At 41.5% G+C, this 13922-nt stretch overlaps 1 protein-coding gene across 2 annotated transcripts in view; it reads right to left on the reverse strand.

Moving 5' to 3' along the window:
- Window positions 1-13166, reverse strand: part of scaper (S-phase cyclin A-associated protein in the ER) — a 66452-nt gene extending 53286 nt beyond the window's left edge. The window contains exons 1-7 of one of the 2 annotated variants that reach the window (XM_080027083.1): window positions 12897-13166; window positions 8598-8715; window positions 5952-5998; window positions 5369-5563; window positions 1406-1506; window positions 812-928; window positions 4-131 (exon numbers count right to left, since the gene is read on the reverse strand). In XM_080027083.1, the coding sequence (XP_079883209.1) occupies window positions 4-131; window positions 812-928; window positions 1406-1506; window positions 5369-5563; window positions 5952-5998; window positions 8598-8715; window positions 12897-13064 (874 nt within the window). In that variant the 5' untranslated portion in view covers window positions 13065-13166. Of the gene's footprint in view, window positions 1-3; window positions 132-811; window positions 929-1405; window positions 1507-5368; window positions 5564-5951; window positions 5999-8597; window positions 8716-11505; window positions 11619-12896 lie in introns of those variants that run through there. The other variant, XM_080027084.1, reaches the window with a different exon arrangement.
- Between the last annotated feature and the right edge of the window lie 756 nt (window positions 13167-13922).

Here is a 13922-nt window from a genome sequence, read left to right on the forward strand (position 1 = left end):
TACCCAGTTTTTCCAGCGGGAATGTGGTTGTGTGACTGGAGCTAGGGACGGATTGAGTGCACTTCACTCGGTCTGCCCAGCTTGGGCCTGTGTGGGAGAGGCGGGCTGCAGCCAGTGTAGTTTGAGGACCACTGAATAAAGACACACATACATACACATCATGCATGAGAAGAAAACAAAAAAACAAAATGTACACCTGTACAGTGAACTGTCGGCAGTTTAGGTTTTTTTTCAAATGATATTCTCCCACTACATGTTATTTCTATGGTGCCCCCCTATATTAAGACGTTTGAGCATTCTTGAGTACAGTGCATATCCAACACCCCATCACTCTCCACTCTTGAGATAGCAAGGCACGGTATTGGACAATAGGCCTCTGTCATGATCAATATCCATTTCCTGCAGCATCCGATTACGGAGCAGTGCACATATTGAACGGATGCTTCAGCAGTCTTTAACTGACACTTTCATCTACACCTTCAACTGATTCTGTGGCCAAAGAGTGAGAGACTCAGACAAATTGCATTAAACAAATGCTTCATCCATCTATCCATCAGAAATCAATGGCTCCATTGCAAGATAACACCGTCTGCATTTTCTAACACTGTTAAAAACAGGCATAGTGCATCATTTGAAATATTGATTGGTTGATAACAGGAAGCCGTATGATAGAATTTTAATGAAATAAAATGTTGTGTTGATCTTTAAAATGAAATCAAATGCCTAATGGTGTTGGGGGGAGGGTGGGGTTTGGTGCAGCATACAGGCCTTAAAACACGACTAGTGATAATGACAGTATGACGGCGCGTACCCAAAGTTGAGGGTGCGACGTGCACCGGGAGAAGGAACCATTCTGTCGGCAGAGGTGTTCGGCATCACGTGACGTCCGGGAGACATCTTACGCACCTCCCAGGCTAAAGACGTAGGCCTGGACAGAGTGAAAGTGGTGAACATAACCCAACTCACACACAACACACTTCATAGTTGATGAACACTTGTAGACTTGGCTCACACGTTAAGACACATCAGTTAAATGGCAGACACACTTGCAGCAATTTATGCGATAAATGGCGCATGTAAAAAGTTTCGGGTTGTCTTATTGATTAACAGTAAGCTTTAATTGAACAAATTGGGAGGCAGCACTGAGAATTTCATTTCGTAGTCAATTTACGGTTGCAGTGGTCACTGTGTTAAAGAGAAGCCAATAAACTCATGGATCTTTTTGAATTCAAGCCAAGGCTATTGATCCGCTCTGTTTGTGACTCAAAGCCAGGGACCAGACAAAGGCAGGAGGCACTTCTGCTTTCACCCTCGGGGGACAGGGAGCAATTGAAAATACAGAGTGAATGAAGGTGAGCAATAAAATAAAGGGGTAAGAAAAGAAAAAAAGTGAATGGAAGATCACCTATTCTGGGCATCTGTCTTCTCCAACTTCTCCTGAAGCTGGATCCAGTCTATGAGAGCTTTGAAGTCCCGCACGTAGTTGTCCAACATCATCAACACCTCCTGAAAGCAATAGAATAGTAGGTTTGAAAAATAAATGTATAAGTAAAATCTGATGCACGCGTGTCACTGATATCGGTTGCATAAAAAGTATTATATTTAATTGATCTAATAAAAGCCAAATTTGACCTCAATGTTGAGCTTTTGTAGTTATTATTTATTTGATTTTTTTGGTTGTACTTTCTATTCATGGCTTGTGACCATTTCTGGGAACAGTTATAAAAAACTATTTAAAAAAATAAATAAAAATAAAATCTGCCTAAACCCAATAACTAGCATTTAAAATGCTTGTTGAGAGCTTAAGCCTGCCATTCAAGAGGGTTTAAAAACTGACAGAAGGACGGTTGGTAGATCAAGAGTGAGTGTTTCAGACGAGCAGGAGCTGGCCCACACATGTTCATGTGCAAAGACAAACACCTGATTGTAACAGTTTGAGGGAAAACAGAAAAGGCAAATTCCTATTAGCAAATGTGTATTATCTGCACTTGGACTGGCTGACAGTCACAGTGTTGGTCGTCCAGGAGGTGGTGGGCCTTTGTGGAGCGTTTCCCCAGAGCTCTAATGAAACGAACACGACTGATTGATGGGGAGCATGAAGGGAGTGGTAATTGAGAGTAAAGCTTCACAGTGCTTTTAGTTAATAGACAAGTCAGGCCAGTGAAAGATGTGTCCAGCAGCAGGTCTGCTGATTAGAGCTGGTTAACAGGGACAGACCACCGCCGTGGCCTGCTGTTCATTTGGTAATGAAGGCCAAGACAGAGAGAGCTTTGCTCCTCCTCTGACAAATAAACCAACAGTGAGGGACAGCACCGTAAAGTGGCTTTCAGCATGTTAACAGGCCTTACTTACCTAAATACAACCCTCACATATCGTTTCATGAGGAATGACAAAATGTTTAACCTTCCACAGCCTTTTCCATAAACTAGGATGGCCAGTAAAAGCCTGTGATCCATGGACAGAAACAAGAATGAGCAGGTATAGCCTGGGTTTGAGAAACCTCAAGTAGATAATTCACAGTCAAATTGTTTTAGACCAGGATAGCCTTCAGTTCACTTTAAAAATGATATACATAAAAAAAAAAAATTCAGTACAAATGTATGATAGGTACCTTTTTTCCCTGGGCCAGGTGCTAAGTAGGGATGGGGATCGTTAATATTTATTGATATCGATACCTTTATCGATACGCCTTATCGATACCACTATCAATACTTTTCTATTATTATTATATATTTTGAAAAAAATATTATTTTTGGTTTTAAAAAATCAAGTGTATACTATCTATGAAAAAAATATATAAATGTTCGCACTTGTTGGTTAATGTATTGTCTACTGTCACTTTTCATCATGTTTTAGTGATTAGAAAAATATTTAGGAAATAAATAATTGTATTTTAAATTAAATTAAATTTTTAATAAATATTGGCATCAGTAGTTTAATTGTATATTTTAAAATTATGAGAGCACTATACAACTGTATTACTCATGTTTCTCACCAAAAACTCAATTTCCCATTCCTTTACGTTACACTTGAATGCATCATGATAACCTAATAGTCGTTTTACTCAGCCATCCTGAACACATCATCACGCAGCACGTCTGAAAACGTTGTTTACTTTTTAAGCTAACTAGCTTGTATGCTGCCGATTACAACACGGATTTCACAATTGGATTACTATTTTTAACTGACGGGACAACAAGCTACACAGTCTGTGTGTGTGTGTTTACCGCTGGTACTTTGTGGATGATGAAGACGGGCCCATTTGTGGTGTGGCGGCAGCAGCAGGAGGAGGAGACAGAGTCTTTTCAATCCAGAGACAGTCGAAGGTACTGCATTTGGCCTTTATTTGATGCACAATGCTGATGTGCTTGGCCATTGAGGTTGTGTTCCCCCCTTTACAATAAATGATTTTGCAACATAAATTGCATTTCGCTTCTGCTTTATCTTCGAGCTTGGTAAAATAAAGCCAAACCATAGACCTTTTCGCCCGTTCAGCCATCCTCGCGAGCGAAGTTAACTGCCAGACTTCACTTGTTTTACTTTTAATACCTGTTTGCATTTAATTCATAAACATTGGCGGACACGCAGCAGTGATTGGTTTGATTTGATTTAAATGCCGTGACGCGACTCGAGGGACACACAATTGCGTTACAGGACCTACAGGAGAAAAAAAACTACGAGACTCGATAGTGGTATCGATAAGCCCAAACGTTATTGATTTTCGGGTTTTGAAAAAAGTGGAACCGGGTCATTGATAGAACCGGATTTCGATCCCCATCCCTAGTGCTAAGTGTAATAAATCAGAGTTGGGACAAAGGAATAGATGATGGGAACTAATTAGGCCTGTGGGTTAAAGAGGTGAGGGCATTAATAATACGCATATATTAATCATTTTGCTGGGAGAACAATTCCCTAAGTGGGAAAACATTATTTTAGGTAAGCAGTGAGGTTCTTCTTCTGCAAAATGTACACTAACAATTACAGTAATCAGAGAATTGGTCATCACTTCCTGACATAACTTATTAGGAGGAAGAGTGTCAGCTATTTGTGTGAGTGCACAATGCAGATTGCCCACAGCTACACTGGAGGTTTGTGGCTGAGGGATATCAGAGCACTCTGCTTCCCTTCCAGATGACTCCATCATCTATTAGTGTCCATTAAGCCTAAGCTGGGTGGGATGGGGGCGGGGATTATGTACAGCAACCGGCTTCATGGCCATTAGACGGCATTAGGGTATGGAGAGATACAGTGGTGTGAAGGGGGAAAAAACACCTACAAGACAAGATGTCTGACACAGACCGACTGACAACATTATGATCACACCTCAGGGAGCGACAGCCAGCCCAATACACCACAGGGGAACTGGGCTACGGTACTGACCGCAGATGTCACCAGAACCATGCTCAGCATAATGCAGCATGGCAGAAGAATCAATAAAAAACACCGGACCAGCGGTATGAGACCAGTATACCCTGGAGCAACATAACAATACCAAACCCAAGTCTAAAAACCAAAATAAAACCTAAGCATCCACAAAACAAAGAATTTAAAAAAAAAATGCTGTTCATTTTATGAACAAGAAGCCAACGTTCAGCAAATGTTTGACGACAAACACAAGTGCATGTAAAATATTGTTTACAGTCCGTCATCAATATTCAGTCCAGTCAGCCAGGCCCCAAGGGAAGTCCTGTGATAATTCTCTCAGCAGTGAGCCTTCAGAGAGCCCTCTCTGACATAAAGCAGAACTCAGGAGGAATGTGAGCTGAGGAAGACATTTTATTATAATAGCAATGTCTCCCTCTAGTGTTCACAAGTCCTAACAGACTCTCACCCTGCGTTCCAATACCCATACTATCTACTATTTAGTATGTTAGAAAAAATATTTAGGATGTCCTGATTCTTGCGACCAGATTTAGTATGGTTAGAAAAACCCGGATATCTACTACATCCTGCCAAGATTTTTTGTGTTGAAAACAGCATCCTATTTGGGCGTTTCTGACCCACAATCCAGTGTGCATCGAGAGTGATGTCACATCGACGGAGCCTCCATATGAAAACAAACGGGGATGTGACGGATATAAAAGCAAGAGGCAAGACCAAGGCACAATGTTATGATGAAATAAATAAGTAAACGTATCTCCCAACTGTATGCCTACTGCAACCTAACTATTCTTTTTATGATCAGATGTAGTATGTAGAATAGAAAAAAGAAAGAGTATGCGATTTGGAACGCAGGGCATGTCTCCTCAAAAGAGGATTTCCTGTCAGGTCAGTTCAGACCACGTACCCACTGATCCTGAAAATTCTAATTTTTAATTTCTACCTTTTTCCCCTCACCCCCTCCCATCTCTCCCCACAGTAGACTAACCCTGCATTCTACGACGCTCTGATCTGATTCACAGGTGACGTAGATTTCGTCCACAGCTCGACGCAGGTTGTCGAAGAGGAAAGCCCAGTAGCGTGCTCGCAGGTCCGCTTTGCGCGGCTGCCTGGCTTTGGTGGGGCTCTTCTCCGCCTTCTCCAACAAGGCGCCAGCTGTGCTTTTACTTTCCACACCAGCATTCTGCGGAGACAAAGCATTGACCAAACATTATTGTAACAATGATAAACTTAACACTGTGTCATGTTAGTCCTTAGCCTGTTACAATGTAATGCACATCTTTCTGCAAATATTGCATGCAAGGCCATCATTGGAAATAAGACCATACCATTGACTGAAAATGTAGTTCAGTGATCTCACTTAAGATGGAGTTCGGTTGGGTGTAGGAAAGAAAATTTCAGGCAATTGCTAAACTTCAAGTCGCTATTTTTCTTTTGAGTGACTGACCTACACAATGCAAAAACCTGAAAGTTGAATGACCATCTCAAAACCACTTGCATTGTCTGCAGCCAAAAAGATGAGCTAGCTTGGTGAATGGCGCCCTCTAGTGAAAGAAGATGATAACACCAACCTGTTTCTTATTCCTCTGATGCCCAGCGTTGATCCTCTTGGACTTTGCTATTTAGAGAAGAGAAGAAAAATAAACACTAATAAAAGGCAACAAATAACTTGCGTACATGGTCAAGGACAAATACTAAAAACGGGTGGTAGGATGGCCTAGAGGAAAGGTGGCTGACCAGTAACCATTAGATCGCTGGTTCGATCCCCGGCACCGGACAGGAGGGGGTTAGTTGTAAAACTAGTAGTGGCTGGTATTACGTCTACGGTGCCCAACATCTCTACCATTGTGTCCCTGAGCAAGACACTTAACCCCAAAACTGCTACAGGGGCGCTGTACTATGGCTGACCCCCTCTCAACTTGAGAGTGGATATGCGAAAAGACAAATTTCAATGTAACCATTCACTGATAAAGTAACATAAAGACCTACTTCACCGGTGGGAATATGAAGGTGTATTGAACTCTGATATTCTATGTAGTATAAATGTGCAAACATTTTTGAAATCGGTTCCTCCTAGCCTGAGAAAAGGCAGAAAGAGTGCTTTGTGGTCTCACTGTCTAACCCGGCCTAGAGTTTACTAGTGTGACATCATCACACTAGTAAAAATGTAGGGTTAGGATTAACAGGACAGCTGGGCCATGGGAAGACTGAGGAAAGAGTGAGGGAAGAAAAACCTAATTAATTATATTATAATAGAGATTGTATAATGATAGAACACCAGTTCCGTATGGGTGAAGTATTCCTTTAACTAAAAACGGTCAGTGTAATGTGTCTGTGACAATTACAGAGTGGTGAACAAAACAATAAGCCTAGTTAGGTGTGTGTGCGTCCAAGATCAATTATTTACTATTCAGTTGAGGAAGATGCATTTAAACTAGTGGTGGGCCGTTATCGGCGTTAACGTGCTGCGTTAACGCCAGACTCTTATCGGCGATAAAAAAAATATCGCCGTTAATCTCTTATTCCACCTCCTGTTCGGCTCAGGGAGCCAGTCATTTGTACAGTTCAGCTTAGACTCGGCCGTAATGCTGCTGCACACACACACACACACACACACACACACACACACACACGCTGCATGTCAGAGACGAGGGGCGAAGCTTCTCTCACACACCCGCCGCTCTCTCTCTCTCCATCACTTGCCCACGACACAATCGGGTATTGGAACGCAGGGTGGGTGTGTGTGGCCACCGGTCGCCACGTGACTATAAGTTTCCAAGTTTTAAACACTTCTATCTCTTCAACGTCAACGTCACCGTACCCGAATCCTAAATATCCCCATAGCAGACGCTATATTTCATCGGGGGGAAAACTTTGTTTTGCGCCACAGTTCGACTCGGCCGTAATGCTGCTGCACACACACACACACAGACACAGACACAGGCACACACACACGCTGCATGGCAGAGATGTGGGGCGCTACCAAAAAGACGAGAGGAGCGGTTGGAGCAGTTGGAGAGTTTAGAGACACATGCGCGCACATTTATTTACATAAAATCGCAATCGCAGTCACTTGTGCAGTTATGTAAAATGTTTCACTAAGGAAAATGACAGAAAAAGTAACGCACAGTGACTTTGATGAGTAACTTTAATCTGATTACTGGTTTGGAGATAGTAACGCGTTAGATTACTCGTTACTGAAAAAAGAGGTCCGATGCCGGTAACGCGTTACTATGTAACATCTTGTTGAACATTATTTATTTTCATCACCAATTATCATAGTAGAACAGCTTCCTCAAGCAGTTTGTGATGCATGTTGGAAACAGGAGATGACCCCCTGGTCTGATGCGCCACCTGGCTTGAGAAACACGTTCTCAAAGACTTACTTTGAGTCATTATTTAGGAGCACACACATATTATGATTGAATTCAAATGAGCCATTTTAATCTAGATTAATCTAGATTAATTCCAAAATTAATCTAGATTAATCTAGATTAAAAAAATTAATCTATGCCCACCTCTAATTTAAACACAACAATCCATTCGAGACCTTAGACTTGAATATGACTGTTAGAAGAGCAGCAAATATCCCTTGAATAAAACAAGGGGAAAGACACACAAAGAAAAGGGAGAGCTGGTCGAAAGTGAGACGTTGTAAAAGTTTGTGGTGAGGGCTTCTTGGTAGGTTGAAGCCTAATTAACATCAAGTAGCTTCACCATACAAAGTAAATATATTGATGAACAGACTAGTTGAAATGTTCCACCTGACTGGAGTTTTTTTTTATCCATTTCAGGACTTCAAATATTGCATTGAAAGCACTGTGTAAACAATTCAAAGCCTGTTACATAATATTCTAACAGTGGGCATGAGTGTAAGCTTTAGCCTGCATAAGAGATTTTCAGCACTCAAACATAGTCAGTCTAGCCATGAGATGGAAAATGATTAGTGTGGTCCGGCTTAGACTTTATTACAATGAATGAATGGGTATGATCACAGACTGTGTGACATTGCCATTGGTCACTGTGAAGCTCCCGATAATTGACAAATCATCTTCCAGTAACATCAACCACTCCACCACACACAATTCAAAATGTCATGTTCCGTTCCATTCCAGTTACTTTTGTGATGTCAGTATGGTATCTGAAACCTGCCACAGAGCAGAATAAAAGCATTACTGTCGGCACAGAAAGTTGTGTTTTTGCATGCAGCTACCAACCTTCCTCCTCTTTGTTCTCTAGAGGTACACTCCAGGCGATGAGGTTTCGAGCAGCACGACCCTCTTCAGCGACTATCTTCCTCACCTTGTCATGGCTGTTGGAGCGCTGAAAAGAAGCCTGCAGGAGAAAGACAGACAAAGAGATACATTATTATATTATAATACTTTATAGCCGAGGATTGACAAATGGATGTGGGATTACTAAAGTGTCTTTCAACATGAAATCTAAATTCTGCCCAAGAAAAGGCTGGTATCATATCAGGATATGATTTTGGATTATTACTATATGTATGATGAAACATGATATTGGTATATTGCAACACTAATACAGGGTGACAAGACATCACCCACAGCTCCAGTACATTGCATGTTGTGACACGATGGATTGTAATAAGAATCATATTAAGGCCACACATTAAGAAAGAGAGGAGGGTTTTTAGTCAGTTTAAAAGGATACGTCCGGTTTGCTCTCCATTTTTCTTACTCCCATTAAAAGATGAACATGTATTGCCTGTGTGCAATCCTACATCACTCCCTTTTTGCAGTGAATTATAGATCTAGATATCCACTTGCACAACAAATAAACCATAAACAAATTGTCCCCAACAAATACAGTAACTCTTGTTAAAGTAACATTTGATAAAAAAGTACAGTGCTCAGCGTTAATAGGGTTTTATTTGGCTTTTAATTACTTAGAAATGAAAAACCTCAAATGTAAGACCCGTCTTGAAAAGATTTACACCTTCATTAAATGGGCTTGGGGCTGAAGCTTTTGCTTTGCTCACATGATTTGTTGACAACAAAAATATGGATTATTGCCTTAGACCAAATAGTTTAACTGGTGGTGAGCTAACTGTTAACCCAGCCTGAAGCATGAGCATTGTTGCTATGGTTACCTACATTTTAATAAACCTTTCACACTGATTTCCTACAATCCTTGAAGTATTGTGTACAACAGAACAGTGTTGTTATTATCATAGCCATACCAATGGCTAAATGCTTTTGTTTAAACAAGAAAAACAATTGAATTCCTTTTTTATTTAATGTGTTAAAAAGGTACCTATACAGAAATGTCCGAATAGATCGAAAATATAAATTGCTCAAAATGTATTATCATAAATTCCTTATCCTTGCAGTCAAAGACATATCGCAGTACTCAGTACCACAACCATATTGCAATGTGCTTTTTTAAATGATTTGTCCCATCCCTGTTGTGTGGTTGTGAGCCAGGGTTGAATGCCACAATAATGCAAGTGTTAAGTTTATGTAGGAGTTTCACTTGCACAGACTGTGACAAGAAACAGCTGGAGGCAGAAGCACTAAACCGCTTTGTGCCCAGCATGCATCACTGCACTCCACTGTAACCCCGGGTGAAGCAGACAATGGGAACCAAAACAAAATGCTGCAAGAAGTCTTCGACACATGTGTTAGCTATGGGACATCCAGATGCCCTGTGATGAAACATGGCATCAGCACTTCTCTGTATCCACAGGCTCACAGAGGAATAGTCTGTAGCAACTTGCATGACGGTTAAACGGCTTATGCATAAATAAATAAATAAATAAATAAATAAATAAATAAATAAATAAATAAACAAACAAACAAACAAACATAAACTATACCTGCTTAACACGCTTTAAGCAATATAATCTAAAATCAAATTGTGTGATGCAAAGACAGGAATATACGGTGTAGCCAATACTCTAGTTGACACGATTTACCTAAACTTACATCATCAATTATTCGGACTACTGACTATCCGGTTACAAAATAAAACAGAAGCTAATACCTAGAGGCTTATCACTCCTGATCTTCTACTCGCTGTGTTCCCTCTCCTCTCCCAGCACAATAGCCTGTTCTGCTTATGTATAAAGTATTTTAATCTGAATAATCTGACAACTGCAAGATGTGGGTTCAGACTTCACCTTAAACCAACACAAAAACCGAGAGCCAGCTCTCCTCTTAATAGCAAATGAGTCATGGAACAACCCGTTCTCTCTTTTCCTCCCACAAACACCACTATTAAGACAAGAAATCTACAGCAAAAGGATTCCTCTGCCACACTTTCACACAATTGAAAAGACGAGGGATAAACAAACAGTCTAGGCCTCATCCAAGAACAGGTGATAATTAGGTCAAGGTTTATGTAAAGATAAACATGCAAGCATCCTTTCAGACGATTCTTCAAGGCTAATAGAGTAATGTGAACATGACTCATTAGGTGCCACACATGCAGAAACAGCATGCGTGTATTGGTCGGATACTATTTAATGTCCCTGAGGGAGATACCCAGCTGACCTACTTTTGGTGAGCAACATTCTTTACATGGCGAGTGGCCTGGGCTTCACTTGGCCAAGTAGAAAAAGAATACAGCTAGATAAAAGAACAAACAGCGTGGGAAATACGAAAGAGAACTAGTTATAGGGTGCGTCAGCATCCATGCACTATCACCCATCTACAAACTGTAAATATTTACTCTGTGTTCCCTGGGCTTGGCAGCCATTGGATGACTGACGGATGTTGTGAGAATACCTTACCTTCTGTCAACTGTTGGATATGCAGCAGCCTCAAGCAAATAATTTAAAAAAGGCTTACAGCAACAGTCTCTTGATCCATTTACTCAGCTGCAAATAAAATGTCTCCTCTCCTGTGCTTTACTCACTGTAGAAAAGCAAAACAGATGGTCATGCATGACTTCTGTCACTTTCTGTGGCCAGGGAATCCTTCCCCATGAACCAAAGAGTCTAGAGCTCTTATTGTATAGGTGGTGCTGAGTAAGGACCAAGTGTTAGGTTTCCCTTTTGGCAAGCTCTACAAACAGATGCAAGCAGCAAGACAGTGGCTGGCTGAGAGTTCACTCATTAGGATAGACATACAAGGGAAAATCAAAAGATTAGAGGATACGTACAGAATAGAAGTAGAGTCTGTAAGCAGGTTCCTCGTCCTTATCTGCCCCTGACATACTTTTGCAGCCCACTTCAGGCAACCTGTTACCCCTCACCAGCGCTGACACTTGTGAAAGGTGACATCGTCATCTGACAGCCCAGACAAAAATAGACTCCCACTGTGTAGTCCACACTGCTATAGCAACTTGCCCCAGCTGTGTCAACTCCTCTCCCAGTGGCGTAAGAGACAGACAAGTATTCAGTAGCCGCCTGTCAAGCCTCTCACTTTGACTATTCTGTCTGTAAATCTAGCCGATACCTCTGTGCTCTGCTGAGTTAGCAGCCCATACGCACAAATGCCTGTCAGCCTGCTGTCCGTCGGCCTGCCACTCTTCCCTGCTCTCCACTGTATGCAGCTTCCTATATTTACAGCTTCTCTGCTCTGCATCAGAGCTCCCACACTCTCTCACTCTCTCTGTTTCTCATCTCTCACTCTCCCTCTGCCATGGCACTGCGCAGTCATGTGCACAGGCAGGCCTGCCTCTCTGCCCCCCCATCTCGTGTTGCCAGTGATGAGAGAGTATAGCTGCAGGCTCATAGACAGTGTGTCCTAATGCAAGGCTAGCCGTGTATCATCAGCACACACACACACACACACACACACACACACACACACACACACACACACACACACACACACACACACACACACACACACACACACACACACACACACACACACACACACACACACACACACACACACACACACACACACACACACACACACACACACACACACACACACACAAGTGATGCTCTGGATATGATTAGACTTGGCATTCGATGATTCATAGGACTGCTGCAGGGACAAAACACAGCAGCACGCATGGCGTCATTGCTTACAAAATGTTACAAACTTAAAAAGGCTGAAGATAAAGAAAAAGTTGGGACAAACAGAAGGATGATGGTGCAGACAGACTTATTACAGACTTGTCCTAATTACTCTTGTGATAATAACCCTACTCAAAATCGTTTTCGTTGTCACAATATTTCCTCAATTGTGATGACAATGTATATACTCACAAGCCTCTTCTTACACATCTCTCCATATAGGATCTTTTGGTAAAATGTACATAAATATATGCAGTAGTGGGTGTGTTTGACAACGGAACTAATGGAGAGGAGATACATTTCAGCCACTGATGAGACCACCACAGGTAACAACATCACACATACAGAAGTTAAGGTGACAACATTTTTGTTTTCCTGCTAGGACTGCGTGAAACCATTCTCAGTTATACAGTTACTTAGCTCAAGCTAGCAGCTAATGCTGCATGGGAAAGTTATTGCTGCTGGCTAACGTATCTGCTGTTAAAGCTATTAACAGCAAATAACTTAAGTCAACACTTACCTTCAAAGCAGATATGGAAGCATTCTTGTTTTTGCCTCCTCCGTGCGAGGAGCCTGAGCTGTTGCTCCCAGACCTCTCTCTCCCGTCCACGCCTTGACTAGCTCTCGGGCCGTGACGGTGCTGCCCAGCTCCACGCCGTCGTCCATCGTGGCGGTTGTCTTTGGACATCGACCCCGTACGTTATATTCGACGCTTTCAGTCGGCGAGAGATAAATGTTTAACGGACGACTTTATCTTGTTGTCAGAGTTGATGGAAAAACATGTCAGATAAATACATGACAGTGAGGACAACCTAACAAAGCAGGAAGTCAGTTAGCTTAACGCAATTGACTGACGTTTGGAATATCCAATAATTACGCAGTGTCATGGGAACGACACACGCCTAAACCAATCATGTCCAATGTAGTTTGGTTCAAGAGGTGGAGCTTATTTTCCACAGGCGGGTCTTCGAACTGTCTACCATGGCAACCATCATGCTCGGGCGGGACGTTTGGTTGTCAAGTCAACAATAGACAACCGGAAACGCAAGAGTGCAGCGAATCTACCTTCAAAATAGTAGTATTTATGAGCATCCTTTTGTTCTCCTGGAAATATGTGACTCGAAACAACCAAATACAGTCTTCGGAATAAAATACATTACACTTTTATTCAAACAGCTCATTAATTCACATTCAAATTGGTTTATTAAGCGTCCTTGGGTTTCTTGAAAGGCGCTAGGCTATATAAAACAAAGCTATTATTTTTAATTAAAAATAAATCTATTATTATTAAAGCTCCCATATTATACACTTTTCGGTTCTATTATACACCATATTATATGGTCTTAGTGGTCCCTAATACGTTTTTCTTTAATTGTTTGCTGAAAAAAACTTTCAGATAATTTATTGTACTATGCTGATGTTCAGCTAATCTCACAATGGCCTATTTTTTTAAAAGACCTTGCACTATTTTTAACCAAATGTCTTTTATCTTTATAGGGCAGGCAATGTGTGTCTATTTTTTCACCTTCATGACTATGCATAGGTC

This window comes from Ammodytes marinus (genome assembly GCF_949987685.1).
Source record: "Ammodytes marinus genome assembly, chromosome: 5".
Taxonomy (NCBI): domain Eukaryota; kingdom Metazoa; phylum Chordata; class Actinopteri; order Uranoscopiformes; family Ammodytidae; genus Ammodytes; species Ammodytes marinus.